This window comes from Pelecanus crispus, chromosome 16, assembly GCF_030463565.1.
Source record: "Pelecanus crispus isolate bPelCri1 chromosome 16, bPelCri1.pri, whole genome shotgun sequence".
NCBI lineage: Eukaryota > Metazoa > Chordata > Aves > Pelecaniformes > Pelecanidae > Pelecanus > Pelecanus crispus.
The window spans coordinates 7,524,021-7,545,606 of NC_134658.1; the positions used below are offsets into that span (position 1 = coordinate 7,524,021).

A 21,586-nucleotide genomic window follows, 5' to 3' on the forward strand; every position below is an offset into this window, starting at 1 on the left:
CGGGTTGCTCTTCCCGGGGGTGTTGCATATTAAGACATTATTGCATAAATATATATATATATCTCCTATATATATATTGCCCCGGGCGCATGCACGGGCAGGCAGAAGGCTCTGCTGTGCTTCTAGAGGTGCAGCTGTGGCTGCAGCGCTGCAGCCCTGCGAGCAGGGAAACAACTCGGGCAGAGGAAGGTGAGGGGGGACAGACCCCTGCTCCCCCGCCCTGGGGGGGTCCCCACTGCTGCCCTGACCTGCAGCGACGCAGGTAAAACCACACAGGGTCGTGCCCCAGCGCCCCTGCTCGGTGCCGGCAGCGGAAGGGAGATGGAGCCTTGCATAGCTGGCGGTGGCCCTGGCTCGGCTCCAGGGGACCAGGCAGGACCCTGGGGGAGCTGGACACGTCCTGAGGGCTGGGGCTGGGGGTACGAGCCAAACCCCGGGGGTACGAGCCAAACGCTGGGGGCACGATGCCAGCCTGGAGCATCCCCGCCATGGCTGGGGAGCACTCAAGGCTCCCGGAGCTGGGGAATCTCACCCTCCAGGAAGGGCAGGAGCATCCCAGGAGTGTGGTCTGGCCATGCTGCAGTGCCACGGGCTCCCACCCCATCCCCAGAGCGGGCACCCCGCTGCCGCCGTGCCCCCACAAAGGAAGGCTTGGTTCAAGTAACAGGGCGAGGGACGCGGCTCGACGGGGCCAGGCAATGCCACGCTGCTCCTCGCACCGCATCCCACCGGCTGCATGCTGCCAGGATCTGTCCCGCTGCCTCCCTGCTCAGTCCATGTTGGCACTGGCCGACCTGGAGATGTTCAGGGTCTGGGCAGAGACCGAGATGTCCTCATGGTCCACGGGGCTGTGGTAGTCGGAGGTGATGTCGGGCTCGCCGGGTGGCACCTGCACGGCGGCCAGGCTGAAGGAGTTCACAGAGCCCTTGCGGAGGCACTGGGAGTAGAGGCCGAGCAGCAGGTCCAGCTTGTGCTCGATGGACTGCACCTGCAAGGGCGGGCAGGGCTGAGGGGGTCCCTCCCCGTGGGGATGGGACCCAGGGGTCCCAGCTCCCCCATCCTGCAGGCACCGAAGGGGCGGTGACACGCTCCCCGGTGGCCGTCCCCTCCTGACCTGCCTCTCCACTTTGACCACGCGACCCATCATGCTGAGCTCGTCCACCAGCTCCGTCTCCAGCGTCGGCTTCTCCCCCTTCTCCCGCGTCTTCTTGTCCGCAGCGAGGGCCCCCCTGCCCATGATCTGGTCCACGCTGGCAGGGAGGGAAGGCACAGAGCCCGTCACTCCCAGCGGAGCAGAGGGCACGTGAGACCACGAGGGATGGGGACTGGGTGCTGGGAGCATGTCCCACCCATGGCGATGGGCCAGCACCCCTCCCAGCGGGCACGGCTAGTGGTGGGAGACCCAGGGGAGCCCAGAGCCACACCTTTGGGGCAGCTCACCGCATCTGCAGGCTCTTGATCCTGCCCAGCATGTCCAGGTGACCGGCCGAGTACTGCTCGATGACGTCCTTGACGTCGTAGGGACGCAAGGTCTCCTTGAACTTCCTCTTGGCCACCAGGAACTTCAGGATCCTGTGGGGACACTGGGGCTGGCTGCAGGGTGCTGGGGAGGACCGGGGGTGCCCGGGGCCTCCGCACAAGGGGTGCAGGGAGGGGGGTGCATGCAAAGCACTGAGGTCCTGATCGCTGTTCCCATGGCGGGCTGAGCCAGGAGCCATCCCTGCTCCCTGCCCGGCTCGGCCACCACCATGGGCTGGACCAGGGACCGGGGCTCTCTGGTCACGTCTGCTCGCCCCCAAAAGCTGAGAGCTGCGGAGGAGCTGGGGACAGGAGCAGGTACGCTGGGGGACGCAGGAGGGGATGGTCTCACCTGACAGCCCGGATGAGGCTCTTCACCGCTGGCATGATGTCCTCGAAGGTCAGGTCGCAGTGGGAGCTCTTCTCCTCGCTGCTGTCCTCCGGCGGGCAGTCGGCTGTGGGTGCAAGAGTGGGTGGGTGGCAGAGACCAAGGGCTGCACCCCTGTGCCCCCCAAAACACCTGCAGCCCCCCAGCATGACCCCACAGCCGGACCCAGACCCCACCGGGGCTTACCCTCCACCGGGGTCCGCGGCTTGAGCCTCAGGGATGCGCGGAAGCGGGTCCGGTCGTTGAAGCTCCAGCTCTTCTGCACCTTGGTGGGGCTGGAGGCCTCGGGGATGTCCTCGGTGCTGGGGGAGCGGTGCAGGGGGGGCCCCAGGTGCTGCCTGCCCCGGCTGCCCGGCCGCTGCGAGTTGCTCAGCCGGATGCGGTCCTTGATGCCCATCTTGTTGCTGCGCAGGAGAGCAGGGTGGGCAGCGTCAGAGGCGAGCGGGCGCTGGGGGGACGGGGAGGGGAGCGGATCCCCGCTGCGGGCACGCACGGTGCCCACGGCAGTGGGGGTGAGGATGGGGGTGGCTGTGCCAAGCCCCTGGCCCGTGACGGGCACGAGCTCGCATGCGAGCCAGGCCAGGAGCAGGCGGTACCGCATGCCCGTGCAGGAGCATCTCTGGGGTTACTCCTTTTAACACCTTTTTTTTTCCCCTGAGAGCAGAGGAAGGAGGAGACAGAGAGGGAGAGGCAGGTACGGTGGCAGGGAGGACACGCAGCAGAGCTGCCGGCAGAACAACCGGCCCTGCAAGGAGCAGCCCTGCTCCTGCCCCATCCCTGCTGGCACGGGGCGTCCTGAGGCACCCGGCCAGGCCCCTTCATCATCCTCCTCCTCCTCCTCCAGGCTGCACCACCTCATTCAGACTGCTCTGCTGCGTTGGTGGGGAGGGGGGTGGAACCACAGGCATCGTTTATGTAGGATCTATACAAAACCACCTGGTGCTGCCTTTTGTGCGGTGTGGGACCACAAGCACACCTTGGGACATGCGAGGAAGCCAAGCAGATGCTCAGCCCCACGAGCAGAGGAAGCCGAAGCTGCGGAGGAGGCAGAGCAAAGCTGCACAACGGGCTCCACAAAACCCCGCTGTTTGGGGAGCCTCCTGGCTTTCCTGGGCCAGGAGCCACAGGGCACGGCAGGGGTACAGGCAGGGCACGGGGCTCCCAGCCCCTCCCCATGCAGGTTGCCGGGGGTCCCGGGCAGGCAGGGCTGCCACAAGCGCCTGCAGCTGGCGGCATGCGGTGCTGTCAGGCTGTGCCCCGGGGAACCGAGCTGCAGGACAGACGTGGGATGGGGTTCATCCGAGCGCCTCAGTTTGCCCTTGCTGGACTTGGCAAAGCCAGCACGGCCAAGGCACCGGGCTCACGCGTGCTGCACAGAAGGGGAAACTGAGGCAGAGCCCACCGTGGGAGCTGGCGGGGGGCAGCAGGGCCAGCCCAGGCCATGCACAGACCCCCCTGCCCTGCAGAAGGATGAGCCTTTGGCCTCTGCCCCCTCCGCCTCCCCCCCCCGGCCCCCTCCAGCCCGCAGCCAGCCCAGCACCGAGCACCATGCACCCCCGGCGCTCCCGGCCCTGCGTGGCCGCCCAGCACAGGCAGCCGGGACGGGCAGGCGGCCGGGACGGGCAGGCAGCCGGGACGCAGTACCTCCGTCTCCACATGCCCCATGTCCGCAAGAGCCTCCTCTTACCCCTAAAGATTGGGCTGGAGGGTCAGGGCAGAGACACAGGAGAAAACCAGAGTTAGCCCGTGGCCAGGACGGAGCGGAGCAACTGGGGCCACCGCGTCCCCGACCCCCCGGGCATGCTCGCACCCCGGCATGTGGGCGCAGGTCCCTGCCTGTCACCCATGAGCATCTCCCGCTGCACCGGACCCAACCACGGTACCCCCCCCCACTGTGGAGGCAAGAAGCAAGAGCAAAGTTGTTTGCGTAGGTCCTGCATAAACACTAACGCCTGCCCCGCAGAGGAAAGTCGTTTCTCAGCGGCGGAGCTCTGCAAAAAAAGCGATTTGGTGACAGCACGTGGTGCCGAGCAGCTGAACGGTGGCGACCCTGCAAACACCGCCGGGGCTCTGCGGACCCCCGGCCCCTGCCCGCTCGCTGCGGGAGGACGGGACGGGATGGGCGGCGAGCGGCGGCCAGGGGCAAACATTACCTGAGGCGTAAGCACTTGTGGGGCTGCACGTCCTCCTCCTTCCAGCTTGGGGGTGAGTGGGGGGCACAGAGGGTTTGGAGGGAGGTTAGGGGGATGGAGAGGAGGAGGGTGAACAGGAGAGGGGAGGAGAGAGAGAAGATGAGATGTTATGAAGAGGTGATGCTCGCGGAGGATATGGGGGGAGGCTCGGGCCCCCCAGGGTGGGATGGCCAGGGGGTTGCAGTCCCTCCCCTGCCAGCTCCCAGCTGTTCACCGAGACACCCGGTGAGCACAGGCGGGTGCTGCCCCACGGAGCAGCCCCCCAAGCCCATACTCACCTCGGTGGGGGGAGCAGGTCCCCCGTGGCCCCATGCCCGCAGCGGGACAGCCGCAGCCCCATGGCTTGGCACACGGGTCCCCACGCCGTGCCAGACCTCCCGCAGCCCCGCCTCCGGCATCACAAGGGAAACTGAGGCGCGATGCAAAGGAGCAGCGCTGCCTCTCCCCACCGAACCCTGACGCTGGCCCAGGGCCCCGCGCCGTGCCGACGTCCTGGGTGGCAAGCCAGCAGCCGTGGTGGCTGCGCTGGGGTCTCCGGGATGCCGGAGGGGACCGGGGACAGGGTGCACAAGCAGCCGCCACCAGCAGTATGGCAGCCCCACACGGAGTGGCTGAACCCTCTCATCTCTTCTTGGCAGCACCAGGGAGGCTCAGCATTGCTGCTCCCCGCTGCCGCAGGCACAGGAAGCCCAGCTCGCACCGCAGGAACTGAGTTTTGCTCCTTGCCCAGCTCTGCGGCAGGGCTGCGCAGCTCCAACCCTGCCAGGCTTGCAGCGCTGCCTTCCCGGGGTCATTTTCAGCCACGCTTGGCTCCCCCACACAAGGTCCCGGTGCCGTACCCACATCAAAAAGACCAGCGAGGCAGAGCTGAACGTTGCAAGAGGCTTCATGGTGGTACAACAGCCCAGAGTCTGTCCACAGGGACCAAACGTGCCCCCTCCAGAGCTGCAAGCCGGGACCGGTGCTGGCAGCCAGCGGCAGAGCGGGACGGGTGCCCCGGCACGGCGCTGGGTGGGGAGCGGGGCCAGGGGCTGCTCCCCTGGGGTCCGGGCTGGCGGTGACGGGCACCACGGGGGCACCATGGGCAGACACAGACGAGCAGAGGAGAGAGGGCAGAGAGGAGGGAGAACAGGGGCCGTGGGGCTGCACCCTCCTACCTTTCCCCTGAACAAGCGGCAGGGCTGATGCTTTTCTGGCCAGGGGTGAAGGAGTGATAAGGCGGTGGGGCTCCGTCGGGCAATTTTTTCACCTCTGAATTCCTAAATCCTCCGTTGCGGACTCGGTGCAAATGCTCAAACATTAGGACCAGCTCTCTGGGGTTGGGGTTAAATAAAAACATGGAGAAATTAAATTTTCCAAAGCAAATGAGATGCGCAAACCAAGGCTGAGCAGAGCTGGGTCCTCTTCTGTGCAAACCAAAGCAAAATGAGAGCAAAACAAGAAGCAAAAACCAGCACTTTCTTTCAAAAGACAGTTTCTTAACAGCCCTGACTGGCGCTGCCGGCAGCGGGTTGAGCTGGCAGTGGGTGCTGCCAGCACCCGGGGTGACAGTGCTGGGGAGGGGGCACTGGGAAAGGGTCCCACAGGGACTGGCCACCGGCAGAGGGGCTGGACCTGTGCTGAGAGGGATGGTTCAGGCAGGACGACCACCCTTGCAGTGGGGTGGGGACATGGGGACCTGCCACCGTCTGATCTGGGGGTCCAGGCACTGCTGGAGCAGGGGGGAAGCTCAGACCCGGCAGTGATGGAGCCTGGCCCTATCTCAGCTCCCTGCTGCAGGAGAAAGGGCTCCCGGCACAGCAGGAGGGGCTGGCGGAGTCTCCCACCGTGCCCACGCCGGGAGACCTCGGCACTGCACTCGGCAGTGATGCACGGGAAGCCAGATCTCCTCGGGGACCAGAGGGATTCACTGCCGCGGCTGTTAAGAGCCCTGTCTTTGAAAAAAAATAAAGAGTGAAACGGACAGTGCATTTGTCATTGCAAAGAAACATGTCTGGAGCAGGGGCAGGACACATGGACAGGGGCAGACAGGAGGGCAGGGCTGCGGCAGGCCACGCTGCCGGCCCGGGGACCACACGGCAGACCCCGGTGCGCTCGGTGCGATGGGAACACACAGGGCATCTGGAAAAGCTTCGGAGAGTCCTCGATCCACCCGTGCTGGCAACATCCCAGAGGCCACAGGAGGGGAGAGCGCTGCAAGGACAGGGCACGGGGCTCCCCACTGGACCCCCCGGTCCATCCGCTCCGATGCCATGCTCGGAGCCAGCTCCCGGCCGGCTGCAGCTCCGTCGCCCCGGCCACAAGGTCCCCGCGGTTGGCGGCACCATCCTCTTCCCCGCGGCGGTGCCGGAGGAAGGCTACGGATGGGGCGAGCGGGGACAGGGCGGGATGGGTGCTGGGGGCTGGCGGGGATGCTAAGGATGGAGGAGGGTGTCAGGCATTTCGACAGATGCTGTGCTGGGGCTCTGGCGTCCCGGGGCTGAGCAAGGCGTCCGTGCTGCTCGGCCCCCCTGAGCCCTCCGCGGCTCCACGTGGCTCCTTATGGCAGGGGCTGCCCAGGTCGCTCATCAGCCCGGGGCCCCGCAGGGACCCCCCGGGATCCCCGCAGCCCTCGCCCGCACCCTGCCTACCTGAAGGAGGGCAGGAGGCTGTCGTAGTAACACCACGTGGCCGTCAGGTACGCCCGGCTGACGTCCGTCGAGTACAGGCGCCAGGCAGCCTGCACGGGAGCAAGAGCCCGTGGGCATCGGGATCAGCCCCTGCGGGGTCGGGAGGCGAGACCCCCGCGCCAGCCCCCTCCATCCCCCTTGGCCACCACGGGCAGAGCCCGGCCCAAAGGAGCCAGCAGCTGGATTTGGGGTCAGGCGTTTGGGTCCTGCCTGCAGCAGGCAGGGACAGGCAGAGCAGACGGGGGGACAGTGGAGCATCCCCGGGAAGGGACGGGGCAGGACGGGCCAGCCCTGCGTTACCTGGATCAGGTTTGCCGCCGGAGTCCGCCTCTTCTCAAAGTGCTTCTGCCGATGCTGCTCCTGCACTTTGAGGGCGAAGCCGGAGCCCAGGATCCCCTGGGGACGGGATGGGATGGGGTCCGCGGGTGCCGGCCACACGGCCACCGCCAGCCAGCAGAGACAGGGACCATCCGCAGGAGCGGATTTGGCCCCTTTCTCCCCGATTTCTGCGGGGCAGGAGGCGCAGGGACCCTCTCCCCGGCCCTACTCACGGCGGGCAGCGCGAAGAAGGAGATGCCGAGCAGGGCAAAGCCGGCCGCCAGCATCCGCCCCAGCCACGTCTGCGGCGTCTTGTCCCCGTAGCCGATGGTGGTGAGGGTGACCTGCCCGGGGGCAGAGCAGGGGGAGGCCTGGAGGGAGCTCCCCCCCCGCGGCCCTGTCCCACCCTCCTCATCCCCTCCCGGGGCTGGGGGGCCGCGGCGGCCGAGCTTACCGTGCCCCACCATAGGGAGTCGGCGTAGGTGGTGAACTGGGCATTGGCATCCTTCTCAGCCAGGTAGACGAGGAAGGAGGCGAAGATGAGCACCAGGAAGCCGATGTACCAGGCGGTGATGAGCTCCTGCCGGGGCAGGGGGGGTGAGAGGGGTTCGGGGGGGGATGAGGGGGGCCGTGCCGGGACCCCGCATCCTCACCTTGCTGTGGGCGTAGACGACGGAGCCCAGCAGCTTCCAGGTGCCGCCGCGACGGTCCATGCGCACCATGCGCAGGATCTGCAGGAAGCGCATGCTGCGCAGCGCCGAGGTGGCGAAGATGTTGCCCTGGGTGCCGGCGGCAATGACGGCCACCGAGGCGATGAAGACGATGAAATCTAGGGGACAGCGAGGGTCAGGGGCGCGGGCTTTTCTCGAACACCCGTGGCATGGGTGACGCTGCGAGTCCCCAAATCCCTGTGCTCCCCCCAAAGCCCCCCAGTACCTATAACGCAGAAGGGTTTCCTGGCAAAGCGGAAGCGTCCCCTCCAGCCCCGGTAGCGGCAGCAGCAGCCGGCCGCCCAGACACGGACGATGTACTCCATGCCGAACACCACGATCATGACGAACTCCTGCCGGGGGGCAGAGGGGGGCAGGAGGGTGAGGTGGGGAGGGCAGGGACAGGACGGCGTGGGGGGGCTCAGCTGGGTGGGCGGCTTTGGAGGGGGCAAAATGAAATGCCGGTGCTGACAACGGCGCAGGGGGGAGCGTGGTGTCCCCCCACGGCCACCCCCCGACGCAGCCCGGGCTGGAGCCATCCCAGGGGAGTCAGAGTAGCGAGACGGGAGCCGCGGCCGTCGAGCCTGTCTGAGCAGCCCGGCTCTCCTACCTGTGCCAAGCTCACACCGAGCTGGGTCCTTTTCCTCCGCCGTCAGCATTGTCCTCTTACCTCTCGCACAAACAAGCCCCCGTTCTGCTTACTTGCGGGAAAGTCACAAGGACCTTCCCAATTTAGTCTCCATCACTCGGAAGAACTCCGGCGTCAGCCGTTTCTGACAGTTTGGGGGAAAGTTGCCTTTTTTAGCCCCTCCTGCCCTGCCTTTTCCCGCGGTTTATGCCTCTCCGCACCGCGGAGGTCCAGCTGCGCTGATGGGCCACCCCGAGCCGCAGGGACACCCGCAGCAGCAAGGCCACCCTGCAGCTTCTCCCCGATGTCGGAGAGGCTGCCATCGTTAACACCAATGATCAACAGTTAAATCTGGACCGGGGAAGGGGTCGGGGGGGTTTTGTCCGTGATCTTGTCAAAGTCTTTCGGGATGTAATACGGGGAGGGGGAGTCCGAGCGACAGCCCCGCTCCCCACTTACCAGGATGAAGAGGCACTGGTTGGCCAATTTCTGGTGCTCCTGGATGGTGGAGAAGACCGACAGCACCAGGCAGCTGAAGACGAGGAGGAATCTGGAACGAGAGCGTGTTGGCGCGGGCCGGGGGGACCCCAGCCTGCAGTGCTGGCCCCCGCTCGCAGCCTGACCCCTGCAGTGGAGACCTCCACGGCCGTGGCTGAGCCACGGGGACACGGCTTGCCCCTAGATGGTGGCATGGAGCAATTTGGGAGCCCAGGAGCAGCAGTGGGTGCAGAGGCAGGGCTGTGCCTAAAGCCTGCCCGCCCCGAGGCTGCCCGTGGCACTGGGACGCCCGGCGCAGGCAGCAGCTCCCTGGCCCACCAAGCCCGCAGCAGGACCCCTCCGTTCCCCGTGCACCCCTCCGGCGCACCGGGACAGGCTCTCTGCCCAGCCTCGGGCAGGGCTCGGGGTGCCATGGTGTCCCCCAAGCCCTGTGCCCAGAGGGGACATTGGTCCCACCAGTCCCCATCCCTGCATGGCACCCGTGTGCCAGCCTGGGCTGGGGGCACAGCACATCCCCGGGCTGCCCCACAGGCTCCGAGGATGAGGACCAGGCTCCAGCGGCCATGGGGCTCGGTGCCAGGATCCGTCGCAGCCCTGCAGCCTCTGCCCGGGCAAAACACCCGTTCATTAAAGGCAGGGAGGGAAACGGGGGGGTCCTGCACCGTGGCAGGGTGCTGCTGCTGCAGAAAGGGGACCAGAGCTTCTCCTGACTGTCTCCAGCATCACCGCCACCATGGGGACCTGCCAGGGACATGGGGGCCACCTGGGAACAGCCGACCCAGGGGAAGAGTTAACAGGGAGCTGCTCTGGGGCTACTTGTCCCCGAGAGCTGGGTTAAGACACAAGGGGCTTTGGCCCATTTAAAATAAGGAGGAGGAAAAAAAAAAAATAGACTCTGAAGCTGAAGCAAAAGAAACTCCAAAAATACATTTTTTTCTCCTGATCCAGCGATTCTAAAAAAGGAAAGCGGAGGGCTTGTGCCACCGGCCCACGTGATGGTGTGCAAAGGGCCACCGCTCCGCCGGAGCCAGCTCCGTAACGGCACGGCGGGCTCCGGGCACCCGCGGGGCACGCGGCCCCACAGCACTGCGGGGAGGCACCGGGACGGCCCGGCTGCAGCCAGCGGTGCGAGGTGGCCCTGGCACCCTGTCCCCGAGCTGGTGGGCACCCACCTTGCCCCCCCAGCACCCCCTCCCCACGGTGAGCAACGCCCGTGGGACCCATCAATGGTGCTCCAGAGCGCGCAGGGGGCTTGGCTCGCGGAGATGCTGCCTGACACCCGCTCGGGAGCACATTCCCGTCTCCTCTTGTTGCTGACACGGAGCTTTAGAGCCGAACCGGCTGCCCGGGGCGGCCGAGGGGTGAAACCAGACCCGACCTGCATGCCTGCCCCAGCACCGGCGGGGAGGCACCGGGAGAGGCAGGGGAGAGGGGACGATGCTCTGTGCCCTCTGCGGGACCACCCGGGCCAAGGGGACCCAGTGCAGACACTGAGCACTGGGCGCGGGGGGAGCCGAGGGCCCCCCCAAGGCTGAGCACGGCCCGGGGACACACGCACCCACCCACCGAACCCACAGCTTGTGCCGGGCTGGGGGCTCTGAAAACCTGGTCACGGCACGAGGGGGCTGCCGAGGGCACACAGTAGCACCCAGCTCAAAACCCAGCCTAAAGGCGACAGGCAGGTCCCCTTCCCCGAAACCGCCACGAGGGGAAACGAGATGGGACCGACGGCAGAGAAACCCCGGGGAACGGGAGAAGGGCTGCATCCAGAGTACGGAGAAGGGAGAGCCGGAGCGACACGCATGTGCCAGCGACAGGAACGAAGGGGCCGGGGTGCCGCAGCCCCGACATCGCCCTGCCCTCGCTGCAGAGGGGGACGATGCTCCCCTCCCAGGCGCTCCCTATCTGCAAGGCAGAAGGCTGGAGCCGCTCCCTTCTCCCTCTGAATTATTAATCGCGCCCCTTTCCTCCGGCACAGCAGCTCTGCTGTTAACTCCTCCGGCAGCCGACGGCACGGCCGGGCACAGCGATACCCCCGTCCTGCCCGCGCTGGCGCAGAGGGCAGCGGCGCCGCGGGCAGGGAGCACCGAGCGGGTTGCCGGCCTCCCGGCCACCGCGCTGGGTCCGAGGAGCAAAACCAGACCTGGCTGAGCAGCCCAGGGCAGAGCCTTTCCGCTTTGTGCATCATCAGCAATAAAGATTATACAATCAGGATTTAGCAGGCAATTACATGGGCAGCGAAGCACAAAGCAGAAGAGAAGGCAGAAATCTCCCAGCCTGGGAAGATTTGTGCCTCTCGCCCTGGCCGGGGAGCGGGGAGGGGGGGTCTCCAGTGCCTGGGCACACATCGCTCCCACGGGGACGCGCTGCGGGCGGCCCTGCCTCGGGCAGCGGCGAGCCACGGTGCCTTCGTGCTGAGCCCGAGCCCCGCTCCTCACCCGTCCCCGCAGCAGCACCGCGAGCAACGGGGCCGGGCGGTAAAGCCGTGCCGCAGGAGCGGTGATGGAAACCTGCACCCCTGGGGTGCGGATGCCTCCCGCCCCCCCTGCGAGCATCCCCCAGGATTTGGTGAAGGATACGGGCATGCGAGGCCCCACAGGGCCAGCTGGGAAAGAAACTTTCTTGCGAACACATCACCTGCTAGGAATTAACTTGTAAAGCCGGGGCAAACGCCCCGTCCCGGCTGTGCCTAAGCGGCTTAGGGAGAGGGTCAGATGCCTGAAGGCAGCTCGGGGAGCCAGGAACCGGCTGTCCCCCGCAGCGGGCAGCCCTCCGGGGCAGAAGCACGGCTCTCAGCAGCTCTGCCCTGCACTGAGGCCTCGGCCGAAATCTCCATCAAACGCCACACCGTGCCGGCGCTGCCAGGCTCCCCGCCGGCGCGCTCCCCGTCCCGAGATCACTCCTCTTCCCACCCACCAAGCAGGGCCAAAAAAAAAACCCAAGGAGCGCTGCCAGAGAAAGCGGGAATGGGGCAGAGATGGCGGGGCGGGAGCTGGCGGGAGCCGCGTTGCCTCCCCACTCCCCTTCGCCGGGGTCCCGGGGGACGGAGCGAGCAGATGCTGTTGTTGCTGAGCCGGTGCATCAGCTCTTCCCAAATAAACCTTCCATTGCCAGCCCCCACCAGCCGCAGCCCCCTCCCGGAGGGGCTCCTATGGCCACCCGCACGCCTCCCTGCCGGCACGCGTCCCCGCACAGGGGGGGACACGCCGCCGGCAGCCTGGGCACAGGGACGGGACCCCTCCGGCTGCTCTCACCCCTGCAGGAGCAAAGCCTGTCCGCAGGAGCACTCCTCCCCAAAATAATAATTAAAAGCCGGCGGGGGTCCGGGTTGGAGAAGGTGAATCTCCTCACATTAATCTTCATTAGAGCAGACTTTGCCATATGCTCCTGCCCGCACCGGCAGCGCGGTGCCGGCGGAGGAACAGGTGAGCCGGGAAAGCTGCTGAGCTCAGGGGAAGCGGGGCCAGGTCGGCCCTGGCCAGCGAGGAGCAGCGTCGGGCAAGGGGGCACCAGCCGGCACCCAGTGCCTGCCCGAACACCCGCCGGCAAACGGGCTGCACACCGGTATAGCCTGGGCAAAGCTGTGCTGCGGCACCCCGGTGCCAACGGGACCGCGGTGCTCGGAGCCTGTGCAGCGGGATGGCACGGCCAGGCTGCATCCCCCAGCCCCAGCGAGCAGCCGGTGTCCACGCTTGGAAGGGGGTGATGCTGGGGTACCCCCGTTTGCTGGCAGGGCTGGCCCGGACCCCACTTTGCTCTCCCTCTGCGAGGAAGCCCCGAGCCAGAGGCGCAGGCAGCATCAGGGAGGCTTGTGCTGACAGCCCGGCAATAACTCAGCAGAAGGAAAATACCACGTGCCATAGGATAAACAGCTCAGCCAGGGGACGAGCGAGCAAACAGCCTCTGCCGAACGGCACGGCTCCCTTCCCTGGCCAAAGCCGGCCCCATCGCGGCACTGCCCGGTCCCCACGGTGCTGGGCAGCAGCGCTGGGTGCCCGGCTGGGCTGTGCCACCGTGGGAAACGGCTGCTTGGGCCAAAACCGCCCAAGTCCAGCTCCAGTGCGGATGGGGACAAGGATGGGGACGGTGATGGGGACAAGGATGGGGACGGTGCTTCGCTCTCCAGCCTCCCCAGCCCGCGAGGTTCAGCTCCCCGAGCACCGTCTGTAGCTGTATAAACAGCGTGTCTTATAAATCCCCCGTCCCTCGCCCCAGCAGCCCTTTAGGAGAGGTGGAGCAGGCGGCCTGTCTGCTCCAGGGGATATAAATAACCGGGGCTGTAGCGGGCCTGTTTGCTCCCGTAACCATGGCAGGGTCCGTCCCGTGCCGTGCTCCTGCCCGCACCGCAGAGAAGAGAAGCAGAAAAGCACCGAGCGTTCCCCACGGTCACCCGGTCAGGCCAGAGCCCGAGGCGACCGGGCGCCCGGCCAGCCCCGCCGCGGCAGCAGCACCGTGCAGGGCTCCTGACCGCAGCACCGCAAACCCCAGTGCACACTCAGAGCCCGGCCCCAACCCCGTTACCAGTGCCGGGAGAGGAAGGGTGCTGCTCCGAGAGCCCTCCTGGCCCCCAGACCTGGGCGTACCAGGGGGGTGAGGCAGGACAGGGTGTTTCCAGCACCCTGACACAGGCTGCAAGCAGGGCTGGGACGAGGAGCCCATCTGCAGGCTGCATGCCTCCTCCTGCAGCCTGGTGGCACCCACGGCAGGGACCCGGCAGCACCCACGGCAACAGCTCCAGATGACGCCCCGCACCGCACGGGAGCCGATGGCCCCCAACACCTTTGTGCTTCGGCAAGCAGGAGCCAAAGCCCGCAGACGGCATCATCCGCCACCCTTGCGCCGCACGCGTCTGCACCCCCCGTGTCACCCACTGCCCCCCGGCCCCGCAGCGCCCATGGGGAGCGCGGTCACAAGGCTCCTGCGGACGGTGCCAAGACACTCACATGGAGCAGCCAAGATACTTCTGCTCTTGAATCATCTGGCAAGGAGCCGGCTTGAGGGGCGGAAAAGAAAACCAGCGTGTTTCCAGATGCACCTCCCGTGCCCGACGGGCCGTGCACCCCAGGAGAGGGACCGGGCAGCCCCCGCCCTCCAGCACCTGGAGGCTCCCCCGGGGACGGGACCTTTGGGGCACAGGGACACGAGCGGCCCTGAGACAGCGAGGCAGGCTGGGTCCCCAAATGCATTGCACGGGGGGCAGCAGCGCCCACAGGCAGAGGGGGCAGATCCGGGCGCTGGCTCAGCCCCACGCTCGCCCCAGGGTGGCTGCTGTGAGGGATAAACAACCAGAGCCCCTCCCGGGCAGCCGAGCATCACCTCTGCACCCCCCGGCAGCGGGGCTTCCCTCCGCCCTTGCCGTCGGGGCCGGCCAGCCTCAAGGTGCCAAACCGGCACCTCCTGCTCCGGGCTGGGGGGTCCGATGGGAGCGGCAAGAGGGGAAAGCAGAAAAAAAAAAAAAAAAGAAAAAGGAAAAAAAAAATCAATGCACAGTTTCATGTTGCGCCGAAGTTGCTTAATTTTATGCCCCGGTGACACCGCATCAGGCTGGGGAAACTGCTGTGCCGGCTTCTCTTCCCGCTGGCATTTCCCGCAAACGCGGCTCCCGTTTCAAGCCCAGGGAAGGTGAGCGGGGCCGGCCCCGGGAGCAGAGCTCGAAGGGCACGGCTCTGGCAGCGGCGGGGCGCAGCTTCCCCCTTTTATTTTGGCCATGCAAGCGCAGCAGCCAGATAGGAAACCACCACACCAGCCCCTGCGGAAGAGGCGGTGACAGCAAGTTAAAACTCCAGAACTTAGTACAAGAGGTTTTTACCAAGCAAGCAGCGGAGAGCCAGCACCGAGTATGGGATGAAGCAATTTGCCTGCAAACCCTGCGGGGCTCCAACCCATCAAGCAGCCCCGGGTGGGTTGGCAAGAGCCCGGGCTGGAGCTGCCGCAGGCACCGACCACGGCGGCAATCCCCGGCATGGCGGGGAGAGCGCTTTCCCGCTTGCCGAGTGGTGACGGAGGGCTGCAGCGAGACAGGGGAGCACGGCAGAGCGGCCCCCCCTGCAGTGGGGCCAGGATGCAAGGGGGGGTGGCAGACCACAGCCCTCTTCGGTAACAGGATCAGAGCTCGCGGAAGCTGTCAGCAGCCTGCTCCCTGGCCAGGAGCTGGCCAGTGCATGGGGGGGACCCGCCAGCTGCTGCCCTGCGCCCAGCACACCCCCAGCAGCCCCCTGCCCCGAGCCAGTGGGGATTTCCCACAGCCCCGAGGCGCCCGGCCAGCCCCGAGGCGAGGAGAGCCCGCGCCTGGCACGGCTCACCCAGCGCCAGGATTGCCCCGGGGCTCTGCCGGGAGCTGCCACCCCTCTGCCCCCTGCAACGTCCACGGGGACCCAACGGCACCAAATGCACGGCGAGGGCAAGGGTGGGGGTGCCATGGGACAGCCGCCCTACGCGCCCAAGGGATGGGCACCCTCTGAGCTCTGCACTCCCATCTCCTCCTTGCCCCAGGCGCAGGGGACACTTCCACAAGCAAATAAAAGCCCATCGGCTCCGCACTATGTGGGTGAGATGCTGGCAAGAGCAGCGGGCAGGGGAGGCAGCCGGCTGGCCCGGTGTGGGGGACGGTGTTTTGGGTAGGGGCTTGCGGGTTGTTACTGGTGCTGCCGGCTCAGCCTTCCCTAATTTGCTCCAAGTCAAACTGTTCTTTATTAAAGCGTTCCTCTAGGAAATGGAAAAGTGCTGAGCTGAGGTTCTGGTGCACCCAGCAGTTTCGTAACCATTGATACGAACTCTCAGACCCCGGTTTCCATTGAGGCAGCAGCACTGAGAGCCGCTGGCCACATGCAGGGGCTGGCAGATGGGAACAGCTTGAACTGGAAACCTCCCCGGTGCAGCTCCAGGCTGCGGGAGACCCCTTGGTGGGCAGCCCCCGTGCCGGGCTGGGCTGGCAGTGGTGCCCGTGCCAAGGGCAGAAGCCCGCAGCAGCTCTCGCCGGGAGCGCGGCCGTCACCCAGCAGCCCCACGCAACTAAAGGCATGAGCTGGGCGTGAGAGCAGCCTTCCCCACTTGCTTAAGAGGTAGAAATTGGAAAAGGAAGTTTTTATTTGCCTTCTGGCTGTAAAGCCGTTAGGTTAATGCTCTGGTCACACTCCCAGATTTACTCTGTAAGCTCCAGGGCTAGAAATTCCCATCATTTCAAGAGGGCGAGGGCTTCGCAAGCCCAGTGAGCTGGCCAAGCCCACGCGCATGCCTCCACAGCCCTGCCCAGGGTTAGAGGGGATGGGGTCGGTTGGCCAACACCGCGCACCTCAGCCCCGGCTTTACACCTGCACCGGCACCCACTTCCACACCATCCCCTTCCCGCAAACGCTGGAGCGCAGGAGCCCCCAGAAACACCCAGCACAGGGGCTCCGAGGGGCTGCGAAGCCCCGGCAGAGCCCAGCGCCAGCTCCGAGCCCCCGCAGCCCATCGGGCAGGGCTGCAGGCAGGTGCCCGGCACGGTGCGGGGGCTGCAGAGACGGTGCAGCCACCAAACCATCCTGCAAGACGGAGCAGCACCAGCCCAGAGCGGGCGCTGGGGACGGGAAGCTATTTGGGATCAATTTGCCGACAGAAAGAGACTGAACTTCTCCAATAAGGTATCAGCTCAGCCCTGCTCCGTGCTCCCAGACACTAAACTGCTCAGGGGAGGGAAGAGCTTCGCTTCTCAGCGGGTATTTCCATTTTAGCAGTTTTCAGCCCTGTCTCGGAGCCAGGCTGCTTGGGGGGAGGCGGCGCACGGCCGTGACGCAGAGGACAGGTCCTGTGACCAGCGCTGCCCCGACCTTGGGCGACCTTGGGCCATGGGCTCCATCTTGGTCTCCCCCAAAGTGGGGGGAACACCTTCCTCCTCTTCTTTAAAGAACAGTCCTCACCTACTGAGGCACACAAATCATCCCCGAGAACTTCAATACCCAGCACTGCAACAGCTTAGCAGCTCCCATCTGCTGCGGGAGAGAAGAAAAAAAAACTTTGAAGAAGCCAGAAAGGAGCAACATTTATGGGAAAGGCTTCATGGAACAGACCTCCACACCTTACACCCACCGAGGCATCTCCCCGCAGGCTTCGGGGGGTTCCCCGGCAGGACTGACCGCCCTGCAGCGTACCTCAGCCGTCAAACTAAGTGAGCAAATGGACACAAACCCTCCCCATCCGGCTAAACGCTTAAGACGTTTCGCTCCTGCGATCGACTGCTGCCTGTCTCGCCCGTGCAGGGCAAAGCCCATCTCCCAGGAGCGGCAGAGGAGGGAGCCGGGGCTTGGCGGGCTCTGCAAGAGGAGCTGCCCAGTCCGACGCGGTGGTTTTTGGGGCAAAACACATGCGGGGCAGGAGGAAGAACGGGTGGAGGATGCTCGGGCACACACGTCGCAGCCGTGAGATGAGCAGAGGCATCTCCCTTCCGGAGCCCAGCGCGTACCTACGCAGAGAAGTCTGACCCCCCTCCTCTAGCAGGAGGTTTTGGCTGCCACCATTAATTCCTTGCAGGAAAAGCTCTTTCGAGGGCAGTATTTGCAGCGTAGGTGTTATTGCCGAAGCACACTGCGGAGGTGGCGGCAGGCATTACAAACGGGCCTCGGGCTCCTCTCTCAGCTCCCCGGGGAGCTCAGGTGCCCTCTTATCCAGTGACAAATTCATCCTGCCATCCCAATGTGCTAGCTTAGGCAAGACCCACTTTCCTGCCTCTTAACGAGCTCCAGCTCGCACACCCCGCTAACGACTCAGCACCGCGTTACCGCTCCTGAAAGCGGAGGGAGAGGCAGATTTTTGGCTCATGCTCTCAGAGAGGGTCTGTGCCCAGCCGTGGGGCTGCGCACGCCTGGCACACACGAGGCAGAGGGGAAACCACGTCCTTCCCCACGGCTACAGCTGGGCAGGGAGCAGCGGTGTCCCGGCAGCGTCCCGGCAGCATCCCGGCGGTGCAGCCAGAGCAGAGCGGGGATCCTGGGTCGGGGCAGCCCTAGCACGGAGCCCCCCTCTCTCCCCGCAGCCTCCGGGTGCACCACGGGCACCCCAGCACTGCAGCCCCGTTACAGCCCTCTGAGCAACAGCCCCAAGGGGCTGAATTTGTTACTCGGCCCTGAGCTGAGCCCACACATCTCGGAGAAGCTTCTGCTTTGCAAAAGCCATCAGATGCACAAAGCTTCAGCTTTGCAGAAGCCCAGGTCGAGCGAGGGAAGCCGGAGCAGCACCACACCGCCCGGGAAAAGGTGCTGAGCCAGGGCAGGGAGCAGATGTGCTCCTGGGAGCATCCTGGGCTCCGTCTCCGGAGAGGGATGTTTTAGTGCTGGGGATCAACGGCAGCCGTGACCCAGGAACGGGCACAGCTCTCGGGGTGCAGCAGCTGCTGCCGGCTTGAACAAGAACACCCATTGCCCCCCCTCCCGCCATCCCAGCCGGGCACAGCTCCGGGCATGCTGGGCTGGGGCTGCTGCTACAGGTTCCCAAGGGGACCTGCCCCGTCACCCCTTCGGGGGACCCCTGCCTTTGAGGGTCCCCACGGGCCGCAGACCCCAGCCGGGGCCCCGTGTGCCGGGCACAGCAAGGGGACGGCGGCGGAGCGGGACGGGGACCCAGGACGGGGACCCAGGACGGGGACCCAGGACGGGGACCCAGGACGGGGACCACTGCACCGGGGCCACCCGCAGTCCGGGTCCCCTCCCCGGGGCCGCGCTCACCTCCCCGCACCGGAGCCGCTGCCACGAATCCGCCGCCGGCCCCAGCCCCCGCTCGCCCCCCCGGCCCCCGCCGCTCGCCCCCCCCGGGCCCCGCCGCTCGCCCCCCCCGGGCCCCGCCGCTCGCCCCCCCCGGGCCCCGCCGCTCGCCCCCCCCGGGCCCCGCCGCTCGCCCCCCCCGGGCCCCGCCGCTCGCATCGCACCGGCCCCGGGAGCGGCGGCAGGAGCGGGCACCGCCGGCGGGTCGTCCCCCCCCTCCTCCACCAAACGCCCACGGAGAAAAACTTCCCCGGCGGAGCCCGGGGGCCCGGCCGGGAGCGGGGGCTGCCCCGCGGCTCCTGGCTACCCCGAGCGCCCTCCCTGCCCCGCGGGCACCGGCAGCGCCCGGCCCCCGCCGCCCCGGGGACCCCCGCAGCACCCCCCCCCCCCCGCTCCCCGGGGTGCCGCAGCCGCCCCGGTCCCCCCGGTACTCACATGAAGACGTGGTAGACGAAGGCCCACCCGCGGGGCCGCTCCAGCACGTTGTACAGGCAGTTCTGCAGCCGGCGGCGGCAGCAGCGCCGGGGCCCGGCGGGGGCGGGGGGCGGCCCCGGGGCGCGGCCCCGCCAGCAGCGCCCGGCGGCGGGGCGGGGGGGTCCCGTGGGGCGGGGGGGTCCCGCCGGGCGGCCCCGCTCCCCCCTCGGTGCGCACCCCCGTCAGCGCCGCCGCTCCCCGCCGCCCCCCGCCGCTCCCCGCCGCCCCGGCCATGGCCCCGCCGCCCCCGCTCAGGGCCCCGCCGCCCGCCGCATGGCTCCGCCGCCGCGGGGACCCCCGCTCCGCTCCGCTCCGCCCTGCCGGGCTGCCCGGTCCCGTTCCCCGCCGCCACCTGCCTTTAGCTGCCCTCCCCCGCCGCCGGGCCCTCCCCCGCCGCCGCCCCGCCGGGGCCGGCCCGCCCCGCCGTACCTGGCCCCCGCCCCCGGGGCTCAGCCGGGACGGGGCGGGGGGACGCGGGGCCGCCCGCAGCGGCAGCCCCCGGGGGGCGGAGGGGGACCCCGGCCCGGCTGGGGGGACCCTTCCCCGGCAGGGCCCTGGGGGCTGGGGGCCTCCCGCTGCCCGCAGCACCGGGCGGAGAGCGCCGGGGCCACGGGGCGTGGGGCATCCCGCGAGTGAGCATCCCAAAACACGGGGCGTGGGGCATCCCGCGATGGAGCGTCCCGAAACATGGGGCATCCCACGAGTGAGCATCCCAAAACAAGGGGCGTGGGGGATCCTGCGAGTGAGCGTCCCGAAACACGGGGCATGGGGCATCCCGTGAGCGAGCATCCCGAAACGCGGGGCATGGAGCATCCCACGAGTGAGCATCCCGAAACACGGGGCGTGGGGCATCCCGTGATGGAGCATCCCAAAACACAGGGCGTGGGGCATCCCGTGAGTGAGCATCCCAAAACACGGGGCGTGGGAGATCCCGTAAGCGAGTGTCCCGAAACATGGGGCATGGAGCATCCCACGAGTGAGCATCCCAAAACACGGGGCGTGGGGCATCCCGTGAGCGAGCATCCCGAAACGCGGGGCATGGAGCATCCCACGAGTGAGCATCCCGAAACACGGGGCGTGGGGCATCCCGTGATGGAGCATCCCAAAACACAGGGCGTGGGGCATCCCGTGAGTGAGCATCCCAAAACACGGGGCGTGGGAGATCCCGTAAGTGAGCGTCCCGAAACATGGGGCATGGAGCATCCCACGAGTGAGCATCCCAAAACACGGGGCGTGGGGCATCCCACGAGTGAGCATCCCAAAACACCGGGTGTGGGGCATCCCACGAGCGAGCATCCCAAAACGCGGGGCATGGAGCATCCCATGAGCAAGTGTCCCAAACTGCAGGGCATGGAGCATCCTGCAAGCCAGTGTCCCAAACCACGGGGGGTGGGGCATCCCACGAGCAAGTGTCCCAAACTGCAGGGCATGGGGCATCCCGCAAGCCAGCGTCCCAAAACGTGGGCCATGGAGCATCCCACGAGCATGCAGCATTCCACAAGCGAGCATCCCGAACCACAGGGCATGGGGAATCCTGCGAGCAGGCGTCCCAAACCGTGGGACGTGGGGCATCCCACGAACAAGCATCTCAAAACATGGGGCGTGGGGCATCCCGCAAGCCAGCATCCCAAACCATGGGGTGTGGGGCATCCCACGAGCAGGTGTCCCAAACTGCAGGGTGTGGGGCATCCCACAAGCGAGCATCCCAAACTGCTGAGCATGGAGCATCCTGCAAACCAGCTTCCCAAACCATGGGGCGTGGGGCATCCCCGGGCTGCCAAGCATGGAGCACCCCGGGAGCGAGCATCCCAAAGCACAGGGTGTGCAGCACCCCGGGAGCGAGCATCCCAAAGCACATGGCAGCAAGCTCCCCAGGCTACCAAGCACGGAGTGTCTCCGGAGGGAGCATCCCCAGCCAGCAGGCATGGAGCATCCCAGGCACGAGCTTCCCAAGCCAGCCAGCATCAAACCTCCCCAGGCCGCCTGGCAGCGAGCGCCCCAGGCCAGGGCATCCCCCCTTCCTCTCTTCTGCTCTACGGCCAGGAATTGCTGGATGCACGGACATTTAGATGGACACCGAATCCCTACAGAGAGACTTCACAGTGCTTGGGAAGGGCACGTCCTCGTCCTCCCCCCCTCAGACCCTGCCGGATCCCGTTCCCTGCAGGGTCCTGCAGCAGGCACAGCTCACCCACGCCCGTACCTCCCCATCCTCTGCAGAACCAGCTTTGACCTGGGCTCCACGCGTGTTTCCCAGCCAACACCTGCAGCTTTTTGCTCTCCCACCTTATTCCCCTCAGCTCCACGCAACCTCCCGCTAACAGGCTGGGAAACTGAGGCACGCTGCTGGGAATCCTCTTTCCCAAGCAAGCCGGGGTCAGGGGTGCCCCGTCCCGGCCGTAACCACACGATCTCCGCACCTTTGCGGCAGCCGGGTCCCCCCAGCCCGCACGGGTG

General features: G+C 66.9%; 1 protein-coding gene across 1 annotated transcript; it reads right to left on the bottom strand.

Moving 5' to 3' along the window:
* Nucleotides 1-769: 769 nt before the first annotated feature.
* On the bottom strand, nt 770-19,363 carry KCNQ4 (potassium voltage-gated channel subfamily Q member 4). The gene is given in 16 exon segments (XM_075722144.1): nt 770-988; nt 1,115-1,250; nt 1,441-1,572; nt 1,871-1,973; nt 2,093-2,310; nt 4,060-4,104; nt 5,256-5,411; nt 6,729-6,817; nt 7,068-7,163; nt 7,319-7,456; nt 7,540-7,665; nt 7,739-7,914; nt 8,022-8,148; nt 8,883-8,973; nt 19,091-19,191; nt 19,193-19,363. Coding segments are annotated over 16 exon segments (2,124 nt in total).
* Between the last annotated feature and the right edge of the window lie 2,223 nt (nt 19,364-21,586).